We start from the raw sequence: 25,729 nt of genomic DNA, 5'->3' as shown, positions 1-25,729 counted from the left end.
GCCCAGAGAAGATGAGCTGATGGTGGGTGGCCGGGCAGAGCCAGCAGCTTCCCTTCCAGATGCTTCTTCCTCTGGCAGAGCAGGTGCTGGAGCAGAGGATGTAGCTCGGCCGAGGGGTGGGGGTTCACCAGGGTAACACGGGCACGGAGAAGGGGGCCGTTGTCAGGGGCCTGATCTTCAGAGGGGCCCACCTGGGGCCTCGTTTCCTGCCCACGCGAGATACAGTCACTCTGGGAGGACACACAACATCACCCATGCGCAGTGCCTGGTGCGCTCGGCAGGGACAGGCTCTGAAAGGCCTCCTCCGTACTCGGTGCAGAGCTGCCCGGGAGGCTGGCAACGGGCAGTGCCACCTCTCCACGTCCCCACAGGCTGCCAGGTGCCATCTTTCTCACCAAAGTTGGAGCAAAGCTAGAGCAGTGAGCGGCGGTAGACCCTGGTGAGCGGTTCATCCCCACGGACAGAGGGCCAGGCTGGCCAGCTGCATGGCCCATGCCCTGAGGTCCCCCCACTTTCACTCTCGCTGCCCCCTGGGTCACATCTGGGCTCCACCTGGCACCTCCACAGGCACCTGACATCGGAAACACCCTCGTGCCCCTGCAGACCCAGGGTGGGGACTCCTGGGGGCCCTGGGATGGATGAGGGGGTCCCGGCTGCCTGGCTCCTGGCCAGGGGAGGGAGGAGATGGCCAGAGCAGCTGGTTCCTAGGAGGCCGAGGGGTCGCCTCGTCTGCAGCTGTCCAGGACTCTCCCCCTCCCCTGCTGAGGTCCCTGTGTCCATCCAGGAGGACCTCACAGGCACAGAAGGAGACAGAGGGGGAGCCACCCACCGGTGCACCCCACCCCCCCATCCAAGGACCCAGCAGTGGTTGAGCGGCCCAAACCGGCACACACTGGACCCAGACAGTGGCTTCACCACGTGTCCCCTCCAGGGCCCCTTGCGTGTCTGACTCTATGGCCTGCCCCACCCTCAGGTCTGCACGGTTTAGGTTAATTACAGATTCGAGTTTTGACACAGCTTCTCTCCGAGGCCCACCTGGGCATGTGGGCATCAGGGCTCTGACCCTCCCTGGCGCCCTTGAGAAGGCTGTGCTCCACATCACCTTTCCCAAAATGTTGTCACAGAACATTCTGAATGATGTTTCCTCCTATGATGCCCCAATAATGATGTTCCAATCACATCCTGTCTCCCAAATTCCTCCAAAGATCAAGCCTTGGGCAGGATTCTCTTTGATTACTCCCAGGATGAGAAGTTCACCCTTTACCCAGACACCTTCCCTTTACTCACCACCTCCTCCCACTCCCTCCCAGGATGTGCTCTGAGGCCACATCAAGGACAAGGCCGCACCCTTGGGGGAGAGGGCTTGCACCCCAGGGGTCCTGGTGCCCCGGGGCCAGGGCTGGGGACAGCAGAGGGTGGCAGGAGCAGGCCTCACTGCCCCTCCCCTCCCCATCTTCCGCATCTTCCAGGGCGACCAGAAGCTCAGTTCTCTGGGTGTGTTGACAAATAGAGATACTGGCAGGGCACAGCCTACCTCCTGGGCAGTCAGCTGCAGTCTGAGGCCCCCACCCAGCTGGAAACCACAGTGGGCGGGGAGGGGCGGGGAGGGGCGGGGAGAGGAGGCGAGGAGAGGAGGGGAGAGGAGGGAGGAGAGATGGCCACCATGGGGCCCTGGAGTCGGGTCAGGATGGTCAAATGCCAGATGCTGGTCACCAGCTTCTTTGTCTTGGTAACAGGCTGGTCGGGTGGGAGAGGTGTTGGGGGAGGGGGGCCGTGTTAATGGACCTCTAGTACGGGAGTCCCCCCACACATACTCAGCCCTGCCCCTGGGACCTGCACCTGGGGCCTCCAGCAGGTGACTATTTTGGCAGGATGTCCCTGTGGGCCCCACCAGGCAGCATGGGGCCTAGACGAGGCCAGGGGGCCTTAGGTGGCTGGTGAACTGGTGTCGGAGGGGGGCGGGGAGAGGGGGCTGCTGGGTTTGGGGGGGCATTCCCCACGGTGCAGACAGGATGATGATCCAGGGTTCTGGGTCCTTGGAGAAACCACACAGTGACTGTATGTGGTAGGGGGAGGGTGGGGGATGTGTGTGCATGTGGCGGGCGGTGTGTGTCTGTGTGTATTGGGGTGTGTGTGCTATGGGGGGGGCGTGTGTGCATGTAGTGGTATATCTGTGTGGTGGGGTGTCTGTGCGTGTGTTAGGGGGTCTGTGTGTGTGTTGGGGTATCTGTGTGTGTGGCGGGGTATCTGGGACAAGGCCTCCCGGAGACCATCCTACAGAAACACCCAGAAGTCCCAAAGCTGAGCCTGTCTCAAGCGAGACCATGAAGGTGGAGGGAGGTTGGTCGGGGGACTCAGGAGACCCAGACCTTGGTCTCTGGGGCCTCGTGTGGGTCCGGCCCTGCCCTCACACCCTGGGTCTGCCCCACCCCTAGCTGCTGGGCCTCTCTATGGCCACCTTGGCAGCCCTCACCTACTACGGGGCCCACTTTGCTGTCATCGGCCACGCATCCTCAGACAAGACCCCGTACGAGGCCATGCACCGCTGGAGTAAGTAGGGTCATGTGGCTCCTGTAGGGGAGGGGGCTTCGGGTGCAGAGGCCGTTGGGGAGGCATCCCAGGCTGGGGGTGTGGGGGCCTCCTAGGGGAGCTGGGCTGGGTTGACGGTGGGTCAGGTGGAGAGGGCCACCCTGGGGTTATCCACGGGGCAGAGCCAGGGGTCTGGGCCACAGCTCCCCCATCTACCTCCTGTCCCACTCTGAGAGCCTGGGGACAGGTGTCGGTGTCAGGTGGCATCCAGACGGCTTCAGTGTCCTAGAGGGCTTCCTCCAGAGCAAAGGGGCCTGGGCCTGGATGCCCGCCGGGGGCTAGGTCTCAGGCAAGAACACAGGGAACGGTTTACAGCCAAGGAGAGCTGCCGTGGAGGAAACTCAGCCCCGCGGGGTCAGGCTATGCTCCCAGCCCAAGGCGTCCTGCCCCTCAGGCCCCAGGGTTTGACCCTAAAGCCTGAATCCTGGGGCAGGAAGCCTGGGCCTTGGGCCTGGACGATAAGAATGAACAGCCTGCACTCGCCCGGTGGCTTCTGAGATATCCAGCTCTCCCCCCTCCAAGGCTGGCCACGGGCAGGAAGCAGAAGTGGCGGGCAGGGCCTCTGGCCTCCCTCCCTCCGCCTTCTGAGCACTGGGGGGAGAGGGAGTGGGTGACGGGTGTCACAGCCCCGCCTGAGCGGGGCTCCTGGTCTGTCTACAGCTTCCAGAGGCCCCCCCACCCCAGGTGTCCCCTCGAGTTGGACACTGATGCAGGCCAACCTTCCTCCTCTCTGTCCCCACTCAGCCTTCTACGCCGGCATCAGCCTGGCCGGGCTCCTGACAGTGGGCGCCGTGCTGGGTGCTGCAGCCACCATGAGGGAGGCAGGAGGCCTCATGGCTGGGGTGAGTTCTCCCTCCCTCCCCCCCACCCTGGGATGGGATCAAGAACGGGCTGGGCGGTGAGCCCAGAGAGCTGCCCACCCCTCCACCGTGTCCCCACAGAAAGAGGCTTGCAGGGTGAGCGCCACCCAGGACCCCGCCTACCCCAGCCAACCAGGGCCCCTCTGCCAGGCCCTGCTTTACCCCAACTTCCGCAGGGTGGGGTAAGGAGGGCAGAGCAGGCCCTCCTGGGCCTGGGGGCCATCGTCAAAGGCCCGGGGAGGGTCTGGTTCTGCTACACTGGGGGCTCTGGGAATGCTTTCCATTTCCTGTCACTGAGGCCACCAGGGAAAGCAGGAAGCCCCTCCACAGACTAAATTACCTGGAGGTCTGGGCTCGAGTGGGACCCCAAGGGGGCCTGGAGCCTGCACTGCTCCTGTGTGACTGTGGAGAGGCTCTGCCTTCCCCCCAACTTACCCCCATTCCTGCTCATCCCCTTGGGCCCGTCTTCATCCCCCTGGCTGTCCTGTTGCTCCACCTGCCACCCCTGCCTCCCTGAGATCCATCCATCCTGCCCCCTCGGGGCACAGGCCATCCTCTCCTATGGGAACCTGGGCTCCCACCTGCACCCTGCAGCCCCCTGGCACCTGCCCGCCCTGCTTGCGGCCCCCCAGAACTCCTCGCCCAGCCTGGACCCAAGGACCTGGAGGTGGAGGTTCTGCAGAACCAGCCAAGAGGGTCCTTGGCTCCGTGCAGGACGGGAATCAAAGGCGAGCCAGACTAAGTGAACGCAGAGTGTACCGAATAGCGTGAGTGAGGGACATTGTCACAGACAAGTGTCAGTGACTCAGAAGGAACAGGCAGGGGAGTCTCTCCATCACTTGGGCTTGGGGGTTTACATTGGAAAGGGGTCCAGGGTAGGCGTCCTTCAGGAGGCCAGGGAGGGGTCTGATCAAAGGCGAGCAACAGGTGGACATTAGGAGTCATTCACAGACCCGACGGTAGGGAGCCAATGGCAGCGTCCGCCCTGGCTTATTCGACGCTAATGTCCTGGGACACGATGGGGGTTCGGTTCTTCCTAAATGTTATCAGGTGTCCGGGGGGCCCAGGGCCACAATCAGACATCTACTAAGTTTCTCACCTCCCCCTGGGAGTGGGAGCCCAGCTTCTTGGGTCTACGAGGGGGGTCAGAGAGCGGGGTACCTGGGACCGTGCAGAGAAGCGGTAGAGAGAGGGAGCCTTTCTAAACCCGAGTCCCTGCAGCTCCCCCATCTCACTGTCTCCTTGCAGCTGCCCCCCACTCCCTTGGCCCCCTCCAGCCACGAGACCCCCACTCTCCTGCCTGCAGGCCCCACCCCACCCTGTGAGCTGGGCTCCCTGAGGGTCAGCAGGTTCCAGTCCAGCCTGCGTCAGCAAATGTTTGAGGAATGACACCTGCTTTGTAAACTGCAGGAGCAGGGACACCATCATCTCCTGAAGCTGCAGCCCTAGGTGGCTAGGCTGGGGTGGACCCAGAGGAGCAGAGCGGGAGCAGACAGGGGGCCCCCATGGGCTGGTGGGCCAGGCAGGGCAGGCGGTGCGGGAGGTCCGTCCGCGGCCAGGAGTCAGGGAGGGTGGGGAGGCCCAGTGGGAGCTGACGGGGCAGGTGGATTGTCCCCCTGGAGCGGAGCCCTAGGCTTGGGGCCTGCCAGAGGGGCGCGCAGGGCTGGCAGGCAAGGCTGTAGCAGGGCCGGCTGAGGCCTGCAGAGTCCCGCGTTGGGGCGGCGGTGTTGCCACCAGGGGACGCCGTGGTGCTGGGCCCAGGCCGTAAGCTCCAGCAGGCGGAAGGTGCTCCCATCCCCAGGCTCCCGCACCAGGCTGCCTGGCTCCCGCCTGGCTCTTCCCAGCCCAGACGCTAAAGGGAGGCGCAGCCCTGGTCTGAGGGCCTGCAGACTGCACTACAGGTCCGGGATTGGGCTGTGGGAGCCACAGGCTGCACCCAGACCCTGCCCTGGTCCCCAGCCTGATGACCCCGAGCGGCCTGCACGCCTGCATTTTCATGCGCCCATGGCATCTGGCACGTCTGTGCGTCTGTATGTAGTGGTGTATGTGGAGGGACGAGCAAGCAGGGAGACCCTTGACGTGCTGGGGCGCCTGGCGGCCATCCCCCCTCTTCCTGCCCCCACCTCCTCCGGCCTCGCCCCACACAGGCCTCTCCAGCAGGAAATTGCCCGGCTGCTGGAGCAGAGCTAGCAGGGGCGGCTGATTTATTTATGCATTTTATTTACAAGGAGCAAGAAAACACGGGGCTGGACCCAGCTGCACCCAGCAGCCCCCTGCCTCCCAGGCCCTGGGAAAGCGAGATGAGCCTCACCCGAGGCCCTCTCTGCAGGCCTGTGGGTGGAGGTGGGGAGATGACTGGCCCTCTCCTGAGGCATGAAATGATTTCTGGAAAATGCTGGTCCCCTGGGCTGGCTCAGGGCCTTGAGCCTGGAGGCAGTGTTGAGCGATGGTTTCCAGATGGAGAAGGAGGCCCTCAGCCAGCCAGGAGGAGGAGGAGAGGGAGGAAGAAGGAAGAGGAGGGGAGGGAGGAGTAGAAGGAGGGAGGAGGAAGGAGAGGGAGGAAGGGAGGGGAAGGGGGAGGAGGAAGGCGAGGAGGGGGAGGGAGGAGCCATGTCCTGGAGACAAGGCCCCGGAGGCGCCTGGGCAGGCAGGAGGAGCAGAAGGCAGAGCCAGAGGCCCTGTGCCCACACCAAGACTCGGGGCTGGCGGAGTGGCCCGCTCTTTCTCGGCGCCTGGCGTGACTGTTTCTTTGTCCTGGCCTGGCCCAGCCAGTGTCTGTGTGTTGGTCTGTCTCTCCATTCCGCTGGTCATCCATTCTCCTGGGTGTCACCCAGAGATGAGGCCCCTGGCTGGGGAGAACCCGGCCCCTGGTTGCCCCAGGCTGTGGACAGGCCAGGCAGGGGTGATGTGTCAGCCCAGCCAGTGACGCAGAGCATGGGGCAGCGGTGCTCTCACAAAGCCCGCGTGGTGGGGAGGAGGTGATGTAGACACATCACCCTCCGGACACCTAGGCAGCAGCCAGATGAACTGCCCAGAGCAGGACACATGGCCGGAGACCCAGGTCTGAGGGTCACCAGCAGGCCGGTGGCCGGTCAAGCTCTGGGTGGGGACGACTCCCCAGTCCCCAGGGCAGCATATAGGTGGAGGCTCCTAGTCTGGGGTGACCCTCTGAAACTGCCAACAAAAGAGCCCTGAGCGTGTGCAGTTCTCAGGAGAGGGGTCCCTAAGATTCCGGGCTTCTGCACGCAGGAGGCTCAACAGCTCCAAACTCCTGACCAACAGAAAGAAGGGCACTGTGGGGCTGCTGGGGATGGGAAGACATTCCTCCAGAGAACTCCCATCTCCAATACTGGGGTGCAAGCCGGCAGTGAGTCAGGCGGCTGCACAGGGTTCGCCCTACCCTACCTTGGGACGCCCCATCTGCCCTGCTCCAACTAGCCAGAACCGTGGGAGTCCAGCTGAAGAGGCTGGCGCTCCACCCAGAGGCACGTTCCAGAAGGTGGAAGCAAACCAGCTGTCTCTGCTGGGAACCTGCAGAAAGCCCCCCCGGGGCCAGGGCAGCGGCAGCCCCAGAGCCACTCCGCCCACCTGGACCCTCCTAAAGTGCAGATCCTCAGGCTCAGTGCCCACCCCTAGAAGCAGCCCCAGAGGGCGAGGGGCTCCATCATCCTGGGGACTGCCTCCCTCTCTGGGGGCGGGGATGTGGCTCTGCCATTGATGTGCCCTTGGGAGCCAGAACGGGCAACAGGGGGAGACCTCCCAAAACAGGGAAGAAGGGATGGGAACAGTGTGCCCGCAGCCCAAGCTCTCTCCTGTGGACAGCAGCCTGAGGGGAGGGTCTGCTGGCCACCTGGAGGTGGCCCGCCTGCCTGGCTGTACACCATGACCCGTGGCTCCTCTGTCCCAGGGCTTCCTGTGCTTTGCCCTGGTGTTTGGTGCCCTGGTGGAGGTGGCCTTCTGGAGATTCCACAACCCCACCCAGGTGAGTGCCCAGCCCTGCCCCCCTCACACAGCAGAGTGGAACCTGAGCCCATAAAGTCACCCCTCCACAGGGGAGAGACCACTCTGGGGGGACGTCCTCTGCGTGAAGGTGGGGTGGGCTTCTTTGGGGCTGGGGCAGGAGCTTCCAGGGAAAAGGGAGCAGGTACAGGCCTCAGAGCCCCTCCCACCCCCTACAAGGCCCCCCAGCCCTGCCCCTTGCTGGGCCCAGGAGTTCAAGAGGGGAAGAAGAGCAGGGGGAGGAGGGTCCCGGCTGACCTGTGGTGTTGACTACAGGGGTCACTGTTCCAGAAACTGGCCCAGAAGGGGCTGTGCTCCCAACCAGGTCCTGCCACTGTCTGGGTCCCTTCCCCAGGAGGACAGCCACCCTTCAGTCCTGGAGTAGAGCTTCCATGTTGGTGGTGACTGGGACTGTGATGCCCATGGTCATGGTGGGGTGGACACCTCCTCAGGAGGTGGTGCCTGCCTTCCTTCATCTATCCATCCATCCATCCATTCTTCCTTCTGTCCATCCATCCTTCCATCCATCTGTCTTTCCTTCCATCCATCCATCCATCCATCCATCCATCCATCCGTCTGTTCTTCCATCCATCCATCTGTCCTTCCATCCATCCATCCATCCATCCATCCATCCATCCATCCTTCCTTCCTTCCTTCCATTCATCCATCCTTCCTTCCACCCCACCCACCCACTGAGCTCACGTTCTCTGGGTGCTTGCTGGCTCAGCAGGACGTCAATGCACTCAGTGTGAGAGGGCCCCTGTCCCATTTTGGGAGGTCGGGGGAGGCCCCAGCTCAGGGATAATGTAGTCACTAGGGCCACAGCCCCCAGAGAGCATACATGAGCAGGGCTTGAAGTCTGACCCAGGGGAGTGGGGCAGGGCCACAGCTTGGAGAACCCTGGGGGGCACTGGGGCCAGAGCAGCCAGGCCCTCCACAAATTCTGTCTGAATTCAGGGCCCCGAGATTGAGCAGAGAGGCTGCCCGGGGAATGGGACTGGCCAGTGCCTGTGTGGAGCTGGCCCCTTCAAGACCAGGGTCAAGGCCAGGATGCCTGTCTGAACAGAGGAACTGGGTACCCAAGAGGCTTAGAGAGAAGGGCCCCAGCAGGATCATGTGTAGGGGGCAGCCCCTAGCCCAGCTGCTCCCAGGCTGAGGCCTGAGGGACAAGGCACCAGCCTTCCCCCTGTCTCCAGCAGTGGACGAGATCCTGGTGGCCCTGGGCCTACATTCACCTGTGAGAGTCCAGACCCAGGCAAGACCCTCAGGGCAGCCTGAGAAGCCACGGAGCCAGCAGGTGCAGCCATAGAAGGAGAGGAGGACCTGTCTGCCCTGGCTTTCTGTGATCCCCAGCAATGCATCCTCTCGCTGGGCCTCAGTTTCTCCATGTCCTCCACAAGGACCAGCCCAGGAAAACCAAGGCCAGTCTGCCTGAAATGTACTCAGTTTCTGGCAAAACACTGTGCAAGCAGCAAGTGACAGGCCTGATCTCCTGCCCATGTGTCTCAGGCCTCAGTGGCCCCTGGCCTCTCTGTCACCCCCGCCATCCCCCTCCTCTCCCACCCATGATGGTCATGCAGGGGGCAGAGACTCGCAATGGGCAGCTGGGTCAGGACACTGGGCCTGGTTTGTACCATGTACTTTCAGCTGTGTGATACCCTCTCCGGTCCTGACTTCCCTGCCCTCAGAAATGGGCCTCGTTTCCCCCTCTCTATGCTCCTTGGATCCATGAGGCTGAGTCACCAGGCTGAGCCTCGTGGTCCTGCAGGGAGGTGCTCAGGCCAGGGGGCACACAGCCAGGTTTCCCTGGCATAACGGGGGCAGGAGAGTCCAGGAGGATCCAGCCCACCACCCAGGGCACATTGCCCTGAGTCAATGCCTCTTCCTCTTCCCTGCCCAGGATTTCCCCACACTGCCCACAATGCCCCTAGCATCATCTGGGGTCGTGCCCCCGTGACCAAGTAGGAAAAACTACATTTCCTCTGGCTGTAAGACTCTTGGAGGGCCTTGGTGCCCCCACAAGGTGACCTCGGCCCCTGGTGGGGTTGGCCAGCAGGCTTGCCCCAGGAGAGCCAGGTGGGCTAGCAATTCCCATCCACCAATCTGGCCCATTCTGGGTCTGGATCCCAGTGTGGGTGGTCCCAGTCAGGCCAGCAACCAGGGTGCCCTGGGGCCCCAGGCAGGTCTCCTGAGGATGGATACATCAGTCCTCTCTGCTCTGACACAGAGCCCCAAATCCTGGGTTCAGTAGGGGAGGGGCCATGCAGGGGCCACAGGCCATAGGCCAGCTGGGGATCCTACTCTGAGAAGGGGAGGGGGTGGAAGCAGACAGCTCCCAGCGGGGCCTCTTCTCCATCCCATCTTCAGCCACCAGCCCCTACAATATCATCTGATCTGGCTCTCAGGCCTCAGTTTTTGGCTTTGCCTGACCCCACCTGGGCGCTGGGGCCTCCTCCCATGCCCGAGGCCTGGTGGGCCCCATCCACCTCCCAGTACAATCTGCACGTGTGTCCAGGCCCATGGGGGCACACAGGTGGCCTGGGCAATGGACCCTGGCTTCACTCTCTAGGGTCAACCTCTCTATCTGGTCCCTTCGGGCAACCAGCTGCCTTCCCAGGCCTCAGCCTCCACCCGTGTGGAAGGGGCAGGGAGACCGAGACCAATGCGGGGCTGCCACACAGCAGGAACAGGGCTGGTGTAGGGCTTGGTGGGACTATTACAGAGGTGTCTGGGCTGGCATGGGGGGGTGCCTTCCATCCTGGGTCTCCCCCGGGGATCCGAGCAGGCCCTTCAGCCGAGGATGCTCCCAGCCCACATAGGTCCTTGCCCCAGGCTCTTTTGTCCTCCAAGGTCCTGCTGGCAGCCCAGTGACCAGAGACAGCCAAAAGGCCAGCCTGCTCACCAGAGGTGTGGGCGGGCCCCCTCACCCCCACCGTCCCCCTGCATCTCTTTGGACAACCCCCCACTAAGATATCCTGAAATACCGGGTCCAGATAGCAGCCCAGGGCAGCCCCACAGATGGGAAGCCAGAGATGCAATCAGAAGGGACCCACCACGTGGTTCTGTGGCCTCAAACCAGGCTGCAGTCCCTGGGGGGGCTGTGAGGGGGTGCATCCACCACTCGCAGGGTTTTCCAGTGGCCACTCTGCTGGGGCACACAGAGCCCAGAACTGGTGAGGGCCAGCATGCAGGGCCATGTGGTGAACACAGAACCCAAGGGGGCCACAGCTCCCCTGCCCCCTGACGCACCTGCACCAAGCAGTGAACTGCACCTGCACCAAGCCTGGTCTGAGTCCTAATTCATGCAAGGATTAAGTACAGCAGTGCAAGGACAAGTGTTCTTGGTGGCTCCCTGAGGTCAGTCTCTCCTCCCTGACCATCCCACCCCTGTGCAGGCTCAGGCCAGAGCTGACCCTTGAGCCCACAGGCCTGTCTGCAGACCACTTGCAGGTCACCACAGGCCACCTGGGGGCCGTCCACACTTGCTGGAGTGTCCCCAGCCCCGGCAGCCTCAGTAGGCAATGGCAATCAGGCAGGGCACAGAGACTCACAAAGCCCAGAGTGATGGAGGGGTGCACCATGGGGAGCTGCAGGTATCTGAGACGTGCTGTCTGAGGGGCAAGCAGTCAGCAGCCCCAAGATCCTCTCTACCCCTGATGCCCCACATCCATCCTGGGAGGCACCTCTGAAGTCCTGGAAGCTGGGCTTAAGGAGGGAGGACCAAAGAGCTGGTGGGGCCTGGTGGCCTCCAAGACCCTGAGGCCCACCCCAGCTTTCTCCTGGAGAAACACGGCCTAGACTCCTAGAGCACCCCCAAACCCAGTAATGGGAGACAGAGGCTCAGGCCTGTGGAAAAAGTCCAGCCTGTGCCCACTCCCAGGCCTGGGGGTCTTGGGCAAGGGATATGGCTTTGCAGGATCTGCTTCTTGGCCTGAAGCAGGGGTTTGTGATCCCTGCTTCTGGAGTGATGGGGACAGACCCAGGTCCACACACGTCCTTATGTTATGATAGTGAGAGCTGGCCACAGGGCACCTGGCTACTCCCTGGGCCATAGTGGGGGAGACGGAACTGGGAGGGTGGTCTGAGCTGGCCTCTTTGTCTCAGCCACTTGTCCGCTGATCCCAGGCCCCCTCTGCTAGGCCCCCAGCCTCACTGGGACCCCTCCCACGAAGACACAGAGGGCTCCTGGTCTCAGCTTCATTTTAAACTTGAGGAAACAGGACAGCCGCAGTGGCCCAGCAGTTTAGCGCCACCTTCGGCCCGGGGTGTGATCCTGGAGACCCAGGATCCAGTCCTGTGTCGGGCTCCCTGCACAAAGCTTGCTTCTCCCTATGCCTGTGTCTCTGCCTCTCTCTCTCTCTCTCTCTCTCTCTCTCTCTTTCTCTCTGTCTCTCATGAATAAATAAAATAAAATCTTAACAAAAATAATAAACTTGAGGAAACAGGCAGAGAGAAGGCCACTAGCCAGGCCACTGCAGCAGCAGTGGCCAGCTCTAAGGCCTGTCCTCCAGCCCAGGACGTGCCTGCCTCCCAGCAGGGTGGCTGGAAACCAGCTGACCCAGTTTGGGATGACTTGCAGTGCAATGTCTCAATGGGAGGGCCAGTTAGTGCCAGAAGTGGGGGCGGGGTGGGGATGAAAGCCCCTCTGGTTCCTGCTGAGGCCTGGGGGCTGTGGACACAGCCTTGCCAGAGTAGGCACAGGCATCTGTTTACCCCCAGCTCTCGAGGGTGGCCCTGAGCTGCCATCACTGTGTCCCAGCCATAAAGCATGGCACAGCACAGGGTGGGAAAAATGGCAAGGGAGGGCTCAGGGTTTCTGAGAAGGGACAGGAGGCATCAGAAGGCTGGGGGCTCAGAGAAGCCTGGCCTGTGCCAGGAGACTGTTGACTCCAGAGCAGTCAGGGAAGCCTTCCTGCAGGAGGTGAGATTCCAGTTTGTCTTTGGAGGACTAACTTGGCAAGTGTTGGCATTTGGGAGGAAGCGGCATGAGCAAGGGCAGGAGAAGGTACTTAGGAGGGTGGAGTCAAAGAGGTCTGAGTGATGTTGGGATGTGAAGTGAAGGCAGCCCCCAGCCAGGCCCCTAGCAACACCTTCCTTCCCCATTATCCGCCTCATCTGCCCAGAGCTGGCCCTGGATGCCCACGGCTCCTTTGGTCAAGGGTCTTACCTGGAGCCCAGCCACCTGGGGCTTTTTGACACCCACCAGGTGGTTCTGGGGAGCTGAGCTCCTGGTGGGAAGCTCCCCCACCCCTGCCTTCTCTGCCCAGGCCCGATCAACAGCTGTAGGGTGGACACTTCCCTCGGCCAGGCCCTCCATGCTCCAGAAGACCAGAGCTGGAGGTGCGCGGTGGGGCTGGGGCTCTGGCATATTGTGTGGGAACCCTGCCCCAGCCCTGTGGCAGCAGTGGCCAGGCTTGTTGGGAGAGGTCCCCACAGCTGAAGTCCGGGAGCTGCGGTGACCAGCCTCCCAGGAGATCTGGGCTCTGCCCTCGGGGAGCCCTGCCTTGTGGGAGGAGGAGGACCTAGGCCGGGCCCTACATTTCTGGGAGCTGTATCCGGAAGGAAGGGGCTTCTGGTGAAGAGATCCCCGATTTCCGCGCAGGTGGAGGATGCTGTTTTGGACACTTACGACCTGGTGTATGACCAGGCGGTGAAGAACGTGTCTGGCACCCCACAGCAGCAGCTGGTGGCCATTCAGGACACGGTGAGCATGTGGGTGTTGGCCTCCGCTCAGAGTCCACTAGCCTCGCAGGCCACCAACGCCCTCTGGGGTGAGGAGGGATGTACACAACCTCTCATCCTCTCTCTCTGACCATGGCAGGGCTGGCCACCTGACCTGGGGGCCCCAAAGCAAAATGAAAAGTTTTCTTGCCCCCAAATGATCAGGAACTTCCAGTTGGTGACAGCACAGCATTAAGCAGGGCCCCAGTGGCCACAGGGTCGCAGCCCTGGTGGCTGGCCCTGGCAGATGTGCCGTCCACTGGGCTGGGGGGTGTGCAGTGGAGGGATGGGACGAATTTGCAGGGAATGACGGTCCCAGCCCTGTGTGTATGGAGATGCCATGGGGGTAGGGAGGGCCGGGCTGCCCCGTGCCTGGCGCCCCCGCAGACACAGCACATGGCCCTGGCCTGTGGGGATGGCCCTGCTGGACCCCCACCGCCACCCTGTGGCCCCTCATGCTGTTCTTGCATCTGCCCCACATTGAACACCCGTCCCTCCCTATGTCCTGCAGTTCCTGTGCTGTGGCAAGAACTCTCCTTTCAGCCTCCTGGGGGACCTGGAGGTCAGCCTGTGTCAGGGAGAGGAGGCAGCCAGACAGGTGAGGCCTGGTAGCCGTGCACTCCGTCCCTGGGCCTCCCCGCCCCAGACCCAGGCCACCCGCACTCTGTAGGGCTCCTGGAGGCGGTAGTGAGGACTGGACTGGACCCCCAGCTCCTTCACCCCCTCACACGGCTCCAGTCTGGGCTCCCCTAGGCCAGGCCTGCTCTTGGAAGCCTCCAGAAGCACAGGGGGCGGGGAAAGACAGACACTGGTCTGGAGGGCACTCCTCCAGAAGGAGCCGGAAGGGCATTCCATGGAGGGGACAGGGAGTGGCAGTGGCAGGCAGGGGCAGGGAAGTCCCTTCTTCCCCATGGCCCAGAGAGGGGCCTGGCACCTCCTCCAGCTCCCCCCACCCCTGCCTCTGCCCGCCCTCCCGCTCCCCTCCCCCGCAGTCCAGGAAACAAACCCACCCCTATCTCTGGGAGGGAGGCTCCTGGCTGCCCTCCAACAACCAGACAGGACGATGCAAATGGCTTCTGGCCCAGCAAGGGAGGGAGCCGAGCTGCGCCACTGACCCTAGAAGGGCGGTGTGCAGGGGAGGGGCGGGTGTAGAGGAGGGCCTAGCATGCCTGGGAGGGGGCTGAGTGTTCATGCCTCCCAGGGAGAGGCTTCAGGTGCCCATCTGCAAAGTGGGGCAAGGGGTGGCTCTGTGATCCTGTGAATGGCAGGGTCCCCACGGTAAAGGCCACGGAGGGTGGGCGTGGGCCCTGGAGCCACCCTTGGCGGGGGGTGGGGAGAGGTGGAGATGGAGTCCTGTGGGGTGGTCAGGCCCCTGGCTGCCTACCGAGAGGAAGTGTGCCCACTCGGGGAGGAGGGGCCGGTTAGGAGCCATGATCCCACAGGGCACCCAGGCGGGCTGCAGGGCTGGGGCCCGAGGCCCCTGGGACCATTTCCGGTGGCCCCCAGAGGCCAGATGTCCCGACCTCCAGGCCAGCTAGTCAGTCCTGTGGCCCAGGTGTGAGCTGGGGCAGGACTCCAGCCGGGGCAGAGGCCCAGGTGGCAGCGAGGAGGCTGGAGGGCCCAGACCCTGTCCAGTAATGTGTGGACAGATGGACGCATGAACAGACACCACGCTAGCCCCCTCCCGCTCTGCTCTCGGATGTCCTGCTGTGCTTCCTTCTCCCAGCCTGCCCCAAATCCTAACGTTTTCCCCCAAGCCAAATGCCACCATCCAAGTGGTCCTGAGATGTGCTGGTCACCTCCCTCTGACCGGAGAGAGACCCTCTGTGGGTGCCATGCCCTGGGGACGCGCTGAAAGTCGGGGCTGGGGCAAGAGGCTAGGATGGCCCAGGACCCCAGGCCCACCCAGCAGCTCTGCCTCTGCCCCCTGCTCACAGGCCCTGGGCCGGCTCCCTGACTGACGTCCCCTAGTTTTGGCCTGTCTGTAGTGCCTTCCCCCAGAACTCTGGAGTGGTGGGTGGTCCACCCCAGCCCCCACCGACTTCCCATCACCCTAGCCTTTGGCCTAGGTGGGCACAGCAGGCCGTGCCTTGATGGAGCCCTGTCACCCTGGGCAGGGAGGGGCAGGGAGGGGCAGGGAGGGGCAGCTCAGTGGGCGCTGTGCAAGCTGCCCTTCCTCTACTCAGGACTGCCTGGTGGGGATCAGGAGCTTCCTGAGGATGTACGGAAACATCGCCTCCATCCTGACCGGCATCGGCCTCGCCGCCATGGTACCCTCGCCCTCCCTCAGCCCCCTTCCCACCTCCTGCCCCTCCACCTGCGGGTCCCCCACCACAGTGGAGGGCAGTATCTGCTCTGGGAGGCTGCTGACCCCAGGGAGACAGTCTGCGGGTGACAGCACCTGCCTCACTGCCTTCCCTGGACAACAGGAGCCCTGCAGAGGCCAGGGCCTGACGAGGCAGGCAGGGCGCCCCTCCCGGGAGCCAATGGTGCTGACGCAGACGCCTCCGCCATCCGCAGGTGTACGCGATGCTGCTCAGCTCCTTTCTCTGGTTCGCCATCCGCTCTGGCTGCAGCTTGGACCGCAAGGGCAAGTACACGCTGAGCCGGAGGTAGGCCCCCTGCCTGCCCACACCCCACCTCATCCCCCCAGGGGCAGAGGCCGGCAGCAGGTGGAGGGGGCTGGTGCTCAGGCTGGCTCCCTGGCCCGAGAGCACTGGCCCTGCCCACCTCTGGGATGCCCTTGCTCACCCCCAGCCGGCTGGGGCCCCTGGGCCTGGAGCCCAGGGTGATTCTCTAGGGTAGGTGCTTCAGGGGTCGCTGGCCACATGGAGGGAGGGGGGCAGCCAGGGAGATGCCAGACCAGTATGCACTCTTACAGTCCACGGAGAACCCCATCTTGTCGCCCCACCCCCCACCAACACCTGACCTCTCAAGTGCTCCCCATGTGCAAGGACCAGGGGGATCCCAGACCCAGACCCCCAGGCCCTCTGCCCTGCCCTCCAGGGCCCCTTTCTGCTCAGGCATCCTACCTGGCTGCAGTGCACAGCCTCATGGTCCCCTCTGCTTCCCAGAGCCCCCGACTGCCAGCCCCAGGAGCCCAGCTTCTTCCGACACTCCCCGGGGTGGCCTGTGCTCCAGCATCCCACTGAAGTGGATGTTCCCCACGGCCACCTGGGTGCAAGCAGCCCGTCGGGTGGCCCTCAGCTGCTCCAGGACAGCTGACACCGTTTGAACCACCTGTCCCGCCACCTGTGTGCCCAAACATGAGCCTTCCACGGAGGATGTGGGGTGTTTTGTGCCACATGGTAGAGAGACGGGGGAGGAGGAGGAGGCTGGCCCACATCAGCAGGCTTCATCTCATCAGACAAAAGGATTATGGGTCACTCACAGACTCTGTGGGATCAGGCTGGGAAGTGGTCAGAGAAGCCACAGGGCAGGCTTGATGGGACACTGTGCTTAGTCTCACGAGGCCAGAGCCCAGGGGCGCGTGGGGCTGGGCTCCCCACTCACTGCAGGCTCCGCGTTGGCAGAGCACAGGTGCAGTGTAGGAGAGACGGCCCCCCTCCTTGCCAGCCGTCAGCGGGGCCTGCCCTCTACTCCCTGAGACCATGTCCTTCTCACGAGAGGCCTTCCAACTTCCCCCACCCTGGCGGCAGCAGAGCGCTCTGCATCATGGGTCCCTGTGGCTGCGTGAGGTTACCCCCCACCACCGCAACCTCCTCGCCTCAGGCACAAACCTCACATTTCCAGGGACACTGTGTCTGCAGGTGCCAGGACTTGAGGCAGGACATTTGGTGTAAGTGCAGGAGGGCGCTATACAAGTTCCAGGAGCCAGGCCGCCCCCTGGGACACCCAAACCACCTCTCCAATAAGTTCTCTAACCATCCCCGAGGGTGTACCCCCAGCACCTAGCAAGACCAACAAAGGGGGTTGGTCCTCCAAAACAGAAGGACCGTTCTGTGATAGGCAGCTGCAAAAGTGACACCGTGACAAATACCCACCTCAGTAGCCCCCTTGTGCTCCAGTGCCGCACCTGCATGTGCACACACACACGCACTCTCGCCTAATGTAGTGCCAGCGGCGCTCCTCCAGCTGAAGACCTTGTCCCCAGACCAGGACACCCCAGAGTCTCACCGGTCCTGCCTTCGGGGACAGAGGGTCTCTGGCCATGTGCACTGCCCCTCTGGTCCCGTGCTGGTCAGCCTGCCTCCTACAGCTCTCAAAGTATATTTTAAAGATAACAACTAGCCATGCCCATGTCCTCTGCACAGCAATGGTGGGGTGAGAGGAAAGAGGAGGGGATTTAATTAAATCCTGTACACCAGGGACTCAGTGGGGTGGGAATGTCTAGATGGTCATTAAGAAATGGGATGATAGGGATCCCTGGGTGGCTCAGCGGTTTAGCGCCTGCCTTTGACCCAGGGCCTGATCCTGGAGACCTGGGATGGAGTCCCATGTCTGGCTCCCGGCATGGAGCCTGCTTCCCCCTCTGCCTCTCTCTCTCTCTCTCATGAATAAATAAATAAGATCTTTAAAAAAAAAAAAGAAAGAAAGAAGAAAAAGAAATGGGATGATAGGGCAGCTCTGGTGGCCCAGTGGTTTAGCACCGCCTTCGGCCCAGGGTGTGATTCTAGAGACCCGGGATCAAGTCTCACATCGGGCTCCCCACAGGGAGCCTGCTTCTCCCTCTGCCTGTGTCTCTGCCTCTCTCTCTCTGTTACTCTCAGGAAAAAATAAATAAAATCTTTAAAAAAAAAAAAAAAAGAAGTGGGATGATAAACAGACGGTAGTGGGACAAGATGCCCAATACAGCACCATCAAGGCTGGGCAGGGCCCAAGGGACTGGACGCCCTGCTGCTGACCCACCGATGCCAGCGTGAAGGATCATGGGAGCTGAGGGAAAGCAGACCTGGGAGTGCCCGGGGGCGATAATTAGACACTGGATCATGATAAAGATTGACTGGGTGCCTGGGTGGCTCAGTTGGTGAAGGGTCTGCCTTCAGCTCAGGTCATGATCCTAGGGTCCTGGGATCGAGTCCAGCATTGGGCTCCCTGCTCAGCAGAAAATCTGCTTCTCCCTCTCCCTCTGCTCCTCCTCCCTGCACCTGCTCATGTGCTCTCTCTCTCCTGTGCTCTCTCTTTCTTTCTCTGGCTCACACTCTCTCAAATAAGTAAATAAAAATATTTTTTAAAAATGTTAAGACTGATGGAGGGCCAGACTGATGGATCCCTGGGCCCTCCCTCCCTGGGGTGGAGAATAGAAGTCCCCAGGCTCCTAGACACAGGAACCCCATGCACCGTGGCAGGAAAACCCACGGTATAGCCCTGATGTGGTCTCCAGACCTGGAGATGGCCACGTGCATGGGCTGGCCGGGTCCCAAGAGCTGAAGCCTGTGAGCAGGCCTCCCGCCAGTGTCTCCTCTTCTCTTAGACTGCAATCTGGGGTCTGGGGATGGATGTGGTGTCTGCCTGGTGGTGTCCCCCACCTGGCGCCGTCAAACAGCAGGCACACAGCCCTGTCCCTCGAGCAGCGTCCATGGGACGTGCTCCAAGGGAACCTGCCCAGTGCCTGAGGCCGTGTGATGTAGGAGCCAGACACTTTCTGTGGCCACAGCCCCATGTGGCTCCTCGGCTGGAGTGTGGTCACCCCCCGTCGATGGCCCCTAGGACATGGAGCAGGAGAAGCTCCATTTGAGGGGCATTATTACCTTCGTATTGGATGCTAACTGAAGCCGCCCCAGCGACCCAGGGTCTCGGGTGAGGCTAGAGAAGAGCTCTAACGGAGCCGACAGGGGTGGCGGTGGCTCTTACAGTACCATGCTACCTGGGGGGGTGCCAGGAGGTGGTGCGGTCAGGGAGCCCCCAACACACACACGCCCAGTGCAGGCTCCAGAACTGTGGGAGGAGGCCCAGACTCTACTATCCCTCAGACAGTGCCCTGCGAACAGATCTCGCCCACTGATAAAGAGCCGCTGGGGCCCAGGTGAACAGACCAGGTTCTGTGCTGAGGCCCAGGTGCCATCAGAGGAGGAAGCAGACCAGTTCCACCGCCGCCCTGCACGCCACTTTCCCGCCACAAGGGAAGGATTGAGCAGTTGGGAGAAGCCCCGAGTCTGGTTTCTGCTGACTCGTGGGCCATGGCTGGCAGCCGGGCCATGTGGTCAGGTGGGCGGGTGATGGAAACCGAGCCTGTGGGAATGACCGAGGGAAGTGCACCAGGGTGCCTGAGAAGGACGTGTCGAAGCCCGTCGGGAGGATTCCGTCCGGGTTTGGAGGATGACGCATCCACAACAGATATCCCGGAGTGCTCCCTGGAGGTGGAGTGGCTGCGGGGGCAGGGGGCCATGCAGACATGGGCCAAGCCTACACACATTCCTGGAGCACCCTCTGAGACACCAGGTGCCAAGAAGGGCTGTTCTGTCTGCCACAGAGGGAGACAGGGTGCAGCGGGGTGGGCAGTGGAGGCCCTGCTGGGTGGCCCCAAGCATGGCTGGCCAGGGACGCTGATGCTACATTTGAGGTCCCGGGGCTGCGGATGTGTCCCGGCCAGAAGGGACACTGGCTCTGGGCTGGGCTTTGCTGACAGGCAGTGGACGAAAGTGCTCGGGGTTTTCCTGGAGCAGGACACAGGGCTCCCGAACTGAGTGCAGACCTTCATTTCTTCAGACCATGGGGCTCACTTCATAGCCCCTGGCATCTGACAGCAGGCAGGCGGGCAGGCAGGTGGAGAGCTCTCCTCTCAGGCCACCGGGCAGCGAAAGCGGTGGTCGTGGGCAGCACGAGGGCCTTCACGCATGTGTGCTCACACGCAGTGTGGCTGGGGCTAACGGAGAGGCCCCTGTCCTGGGAACAGACCGTGTTTCCCGTGGGTCTAGAGAAGAGGTGCTGGGGGGCACGTGGGCGTGATGACTGTGCTCTTCTGTTGCTACCCAGATCTACCCGGTCATCAGACCAGAGCTGCAGCCACTGGGGCCAGGGCGGAGCGCTCCCCGAGCCAGAAACGGTAGCGAGGTTTTTGAAACCAGTGTCACCCTTCCCGGAGCCTCACCCCACCTGGCAAAGCAAGGGTCTCAGTGAAAACAGCTCTGTGGCGCGGGGATCAGGATGAGGATGGACGGAGGGGAGGCACTGCCCACGCAGGGCGGCTGGGCGGCCGGGCCTCAGGGCCCTTCCAAGGATACAGAGAGAAGCAACAGGAGTGGCTGACGGTCCGGAACCAACGATGACCACGTAACAAGGGAGGTTCAACATTGCATCAAGAAGGTGGGAGGCCATGCTGCCTCTTAGCGCCACGATAGTAGGAGGCCCCAAGGAAAGCCCGTGGATGGCCAGGGGTGCCCCTGCCGTGGGAGCCCACAGACCTGGGCCGCCGGCCCTGGAGACACCCTCACAGGGTATGACACCCGGACGGGCCGATTCTGCTACTGTGCCACCCATTGTGAGCTTTGTGATCATTTTCCTACAAGGATCTGGTCAAGAACCAGGGGTTGGCCAGCGATGTACGTCATTAAAAATGAATATTTGGTTTTATTTTATTTTTTCAAAGATTTTATTTATTCATGAGAGGCACAGAGAGAGGCAGAGACACAGGCAGAGGGAGAAGCAGGCTCCCTGTGGGGAGCCCGATGCAGGACTCAATCCCAGGATCCTAGGATCTTGCCCTGAGCCAAAGGTAAACCCTCAACCACTGAGCCACCCAAGCAATATTTGGTTTCAGCTCCAGTTCTGGGCACACAGTTCCTATAACCCTTGATGTCTCTGAAGCAGTGAGAGTGTCTTGTGTGTCTCCATGGGGTAACTGGTGGCTTCAGGACAGGGGTTAGTCTCCGGAGAGGTCAGGCATGCATAGAACCCTGGGGCATAGAGCCCTGGGGAGCGAGGAGGACAGGAGACTGAGTGACGCCCCAGTGGCCAGGCCCATAATCACCCTGCCCAACCAGGGGATCCGCCATGTAGGCCTCAAGCCATGGTCTGGCTGGTGAACCCATGCAGGTGCCAGAAGAGGGCATCCAGAGAGTGCGTGGACGCCCTGTGTTCCTTCCCTGGCACCTCGCCGCCCGCAGGCCTTCCAGAGGGGCTGCCCCTGACTTGCATCCTTTATAATAAACAGGCCATAGCAAGTGAACCCCTTTCCTGAGTTCTGTGTGCTGTTCTGGGAAATTGTGGAACCTGACAGGGATCACGGGAACCCCTAATGTCCAGAAGCACAGCCTGGACTTGCAATCGGTGCCCGAAGTGGGAGCCACCCTGTGGGCCTGAGCCGCTCACCTGTGGGGTCTGACGCCCATCCTTGGCCAGGTGAGTCAGAATCTCAGAATCGGCTTACGGGCCCTTGGCTGGTGTCCAGAGACTCAGATTCAGTCGTCAGTGTTGGAAAGCAGGCTGGAGGGGCCACTGTAATGAAGCTGCCAGGCCGTCCACACACCCTCGTGCAGCCTCGGATGGATAAGAACCTGCCCACCCGCTGGAAGAGTCCTATGCCCGCTTCACCTCCTGCCCAACCTGCAGGCCTGATCCCTCTTACTTCCTAACATTTCTTGTTGCTTTTGTTTCTTATGATCCAATTGGCCAGACTGTTGGTTTTATTTGCCTTTTCAGGGAAGCTCCTGGCTGGGGGCCCTCTCCACCGCACCCCTCCCGCCACCACTTCGCTGGCTTCTGCTCTCGACTGTCTCCCTTGGTGGCTTCTGCCGAGCATCTTCCAGCTCCTGCAGCTGGCAGGCAGCTCAGCTCCTGGACCTTGGTCCCGGGTGAACCCCAAGACCCACACTCCCTGGTGCCAATTTGCTGCAGCCCGCAAGGTCTGAACGCAGCTTTTTCAGTATCATCTGCCTCTAGGTATTTTCAAATTTCCATTGTGATTTCTTCTTGGGGCTTTAGTTGTTTGGAGTGAATGTTTTAAATTATCTGGCTCTTACGTGTGGCCCGTGGGAACCCGTGTCCTCCGGCTCATGGCGGGCATCGGGGGGTTGGGCTCCAGGTGGAGGACGGCCCAGGCCAGGCCCCACATCCGCCATCCGCTGAACACCCCGGCCAGCCTGGCCCAGCTGTCCATGGGCCGCAGCCTGCCTGGACCACGTGACAACAAGCTCCCCCTCCCTCCTGTGGTCAGCTGGGGACTCTCACCCCACTGCAGGCTTTGACTCACTCCTGAGCACCAGAGATAGGCCCTGGTGCCATGAGAAGCAGCCCACGCCCCTGGCCACGTCCCTGCCACCCATCCCTTATCTGGTCCACTACTACCCTACCAGTGCCCCGGCCTGGGAGGTCACAGGCTTCCCAGGTCTTCCTTGTGGCTCTTCCTAGAACGGCCCCTCTGGACTCCACAGCAAGCTTGCAAATTCTCCAGAAGCTGCAGCTGGATCTCACTCAGAGTTTCTGCTCAGCATCTGCCCCCCAGGAGCCGTCAGGTGGCAGGCAGCAGCCCCCCACCCCAGCGCTAGGTCACTTTCAGGCCATAAGGATCCAAACTCAAAAAATGCCAAAGGAGTAGCTGAGAGACTGAGCAGCTGGGCGGCAGCCAAAGACCAGTTACCGGGCTGATTGGAAACAGAGCCCCGAGATCTGCCAGCTGCCACCTCTGTGCTGGTCTCAGCCCTGGGGCTGCAGCTCCTGCAAGGCCACTGCTGAGGACCTCTGGGCACCTCAGGGCTGCCCAGGGTTGGGGTGTCAGGGTCTCCGGGCTCTGGAAGGGGGGCCTCGCCTTCCCCACCTGCCAAGCTTTCCCAGGTCCCACCCCTGCGGCCCAGCCTGGGGGGCCCTTCACAGTCCCTGCAAGGGTGGGTCCTCAGAGCCCTCCCTGGAAAGGGCCCCACAGTCCCAGAGGTGTGCCCTCACCTTGCACACAAGCTACAGCCCAGAGCACCAGTACTAGAGGCCACAGGCAGACCCTTGCTCTGTCTACCCAGCTGGGCTCTTATCTGTCCACCAGACAAAAAAGCACTAAGCTTGGCCCAAGGCAGTGGCAGCAGCCAGTGAGGGAGGGAGGCCACCAGTGGGCAAGGGCTGGGCAGTGTGGCCAGCCAGGGATGGGAAGTCAGGGGTGGTGGGAGCCACCCTGGGGGCCGGGGTCCTGGCCCGGCTAGTGGGCCAGCTGCTCAGCCTGGCTGTTGTTTAACCGAATGTGTTGGCTGTTGTTTTCTAAATCAAGATTTCCAAAAACTTATTACGGACAGAATGAGTATTGCCACTACTTAGGATAAAGCAAACACACCTCCTTAAATCCATTAATTTAGGTGCTTGCGGTTGCTGTGATTAGACTTTCCTAAGTTTCTTTAGCAGGTTTGCATGCATGTTCGTAGAAGCATCTGCAGCCTTCTCTTGGGAGGAATTCCACATTTTCCAATTTCCTCCTTTCCCGCCAGGTATTCATTCCATTTTGCATTCTCCATAGAAGCCTGGATCCATGTAGGACGCCGCCAGACATCCTGTGGTGCCTCCCTGGCGTCTGACTCCCATAAGGACTCTAGAATCTCTGCAGTGAGACAAGCTCCAAGCTGCAAGGGAAGTAAGGAGGCACGCATGTATATGTGCACACGTGGGTGTGCATGTGCACACAGGTGTGCATGCGTGTATGTTGGGCACAGATGACATTCCACGCAGAGGAAATCAAATGCTCAACTGCCTGAAGGTGAGAGACCCAGTGTGTAGGAGCAAGGAAAGCTGCGTGTGGCATGTTATCAAGGTCACGTGGTTCAGGCACGGAGATGAGGCAGGTTGGATGCCATCAAGCTGGGGTGGCCGCAAGGGTGGACAGATGGGAGACGGGACGAGGCGATGTTGGTGTGCACTATCCCGTGTTCTCTTCCTGGGCACCTGACTGCATTCTGGCTAGCGGATGTGGGCAGGAATGGCTCCTCCAAAGCCCCAACCCCATCCCCCGGCACTCCCTTCCCCTTGCACTCCAACCCTGGAGCCCTCATGCCCTGCTGGCCTAGCTCAGGATGGAGGAGGGCTGCCCCATACCTGACTGTGCCAGGAGTGGCTTACAGAGCAAGCAAGAATCTTGTGGTTGATTTGCTCTCATGCTCCTACCTCGATGGCAGCTACCAGGGCCTCTCCTGGACAGGCCTTACTCCTCTGATCTCTGCCGTGCGTGGTACTGGGCCTTCATCTCAACAAAGCTCTTAAAATTCCATCTCTCTCTCTGTCTCTCTCTTTTTTTTTTTTTATTTTATTTATTCATGAGAGACAGAGAGAGAGAGGCAGAGACATAGGCAGAGGGAGAAGCAGGCTCCATGCAGGGAGCCCGACGTGGGACTCGATCCCAGGTCTCCAGGATCAGGCCTTGAGCTGAAGGTGGTGCTAAACCGCTGAGCCAGCGGGGCTGCCCCTAAAATTCCATCTCTTAAAGTGACTGGTTTCCAATCTTGCAAAGTTCTGAATTTCCGGATACGTCTCTATGTTTGGTGTCATTTCTGTGGGCAAACTGGGCGTTCCTCCATGAGCCCATCACTTTCTGGTTCTGCTGAGTTGCCACAGTGGTTCTCACAGAATTCCACTAGCGTCACACGGATCCCTGTCATTCCTCCACTGTTGGGTGTCACTGCCAGCGGCCTGGCTGCTACACCAATGTCATATCATTTTAGGTTTAGGATTTATTTGTTACCACAACATAAACTGGTCTATCCTAACTGCTTCAGAAATAGGTTCTCTGTAGGAAGGAGCTGCCATTAAAAAAAAAAAAAAAACACTTAAATTAATAAATACCCATAGAACCTCCATGGTGCATGACCCTAAGCTTTGTAGCTCATGTGATTGGTCTCAGCTTGAACGGTCTCAGACAGGCCCATTCCCACTGCAGGGAGTCAGCTGCTGTCAGCAGATCTTGGTGGCCTTGGGGGGCACTAGCCTCGCTCTAGGCCTCTCTTCCTCCAGAAGGCGGGCCTGGGTATGCTGTCCTGATGAGGGCAAAGGTGGGTCACAGGACTGAGACTGGAGTCGAGGGGCAGAGCTCCCCACCCACAGCGGGAGTGCCATGAGGTTGCCTAGCAACAGCATGGGCAGAGGTGAGGGTGAGGCCTGGGGACCCTAATACCATGTGTCATGGGGGGTGCGTGGGGACAGATAACTCCAGTTTTCAAGTCAAAAGCTGCTGGACCAAGAGAAGTTGCACCCCAACCTGACATGCTGGTCACCTGGTGATTCTGGACCTGGAGATGGACACCGTGACCAGACGAGCTTCAGTGAGGCAGAGGATGTGTCTGGTGGCAGTGTCCTCCTGGGCAAAATACAGAACCTCTGTATTTCCCAGCCTTCCCTAGGGTAGTGTGGGCGATGAGGTCACAGGACTGAGCTCCAACCAATGGCAATCACAGGAAGTGAGATAAGCTCCTTGGTTCCTTTCAAAGTGACCCTGGAGGACACATGTTCCCAAAGACAGCTGGAAGGTGACGAAGATCTGGTCAACCTGCACGAGACCACAAGTGACCGGAAAATACAAACCCTGTGCGTTGGGGGCCCAGGTGCACCGACAAACCCTCGGGAAGCCTGCATCTGTGCCGACTCCCAAGGGGCTGGGGGTGCTCCCAGGAGCACTGTGGCTGTGAGGACCAGGC

General features: G+C 61.2%; 1 protein-coding gene across 6 annotated transcripts; it reads left to right on the top strand.

The window, feature by feature from the left end:
* Positions 1-1,627: 1,627 nt before the first annotated feature.
* TSPAN32 (tetraspanin 32) lies at positions 1,628-18,367 on the top strand. Of its 6 annotated transcripts, none has more exons than XM_077862858.1 (9): positions 1,628-1,729; positions 2,436-2,550; positions 3,334-3,431; positions 7,357-7,431; positions 13,051-13,152; positions 13,681-13,767; positions 15,356-15,439; positions 15,690-15,781; positions 16,244-18,367. In XM_077862858.1, exons 1-9 carry the CDS (start codon positions 1,655-1,657, stop codon positions 16,392-16,394), a joined length of 879 nt encoding a protein of 292 aa, XP_077718984.1. In that variant the 5' UTR covers positions 1,628-1,654; the 3' UTR covers positions 16,395-18,367. The 6 variants fall into 6 exon arrangements, with proteins under 6 accessions (XP_077718984.1, XP_077718983.1, XP_077718986.1 ...); XM_077862857.1 differs by having other exon boundaries at positions 3,250-3,431; XM_077862860.1 differs by lacking the exon at positions 13,681-13,767 and having other exon boundaries at positions 3,250-3,431.
* Positions 18,368-25,729: the final 7,362 nt, after the last annotated feature.

This window comes from Canis aureus, chromosome 21 (genome assembly GCF_053574225.1).
Source record: "Canis aureus isolate CA01 chromosome 21, VMU_Caureus_v.1.0, whole genome shotgun sequence".
In the NCBI taxonomy this organism is placed as follows: Eukaryota; Metazoa; Chordata; class Mammalia; order Carnivora; family Canidae; genus Canis; species Canis aureus.
Note: the sequence above shows the minus strand (reverse complement) of the source record. Positions and strands in the feature narration are given on the sequence as shown.

What these genes read in the sequence shown, in the direction of transcription:
- TSPAN32 (XM_077862857.1), top strand. Translation starts at nt 1,655, where the DNA reads ATGGCCACCATGGGGCCCTGGAGTCGGGTCAGGATGGTCAAATGCCAG. An exon ending in GAGAGGAGGCAGCCAGACAG is followed by an intron (nt 13,768 to 15,355) that starts GTGAGGCCTGGT and finishes TCCTCTACTCAG; the next exon opens with GACTGCCTGGTGGGGATCAG. An exon ending in GCATCGGCCTCGCCGCCATG is followed by an intron (nt 15,440 to 15,689) that starts GTACCCTCGCCC and finishes CGCCATCCGCAG; the next exon opens with GTGTACGCGATGCTGCTCAG.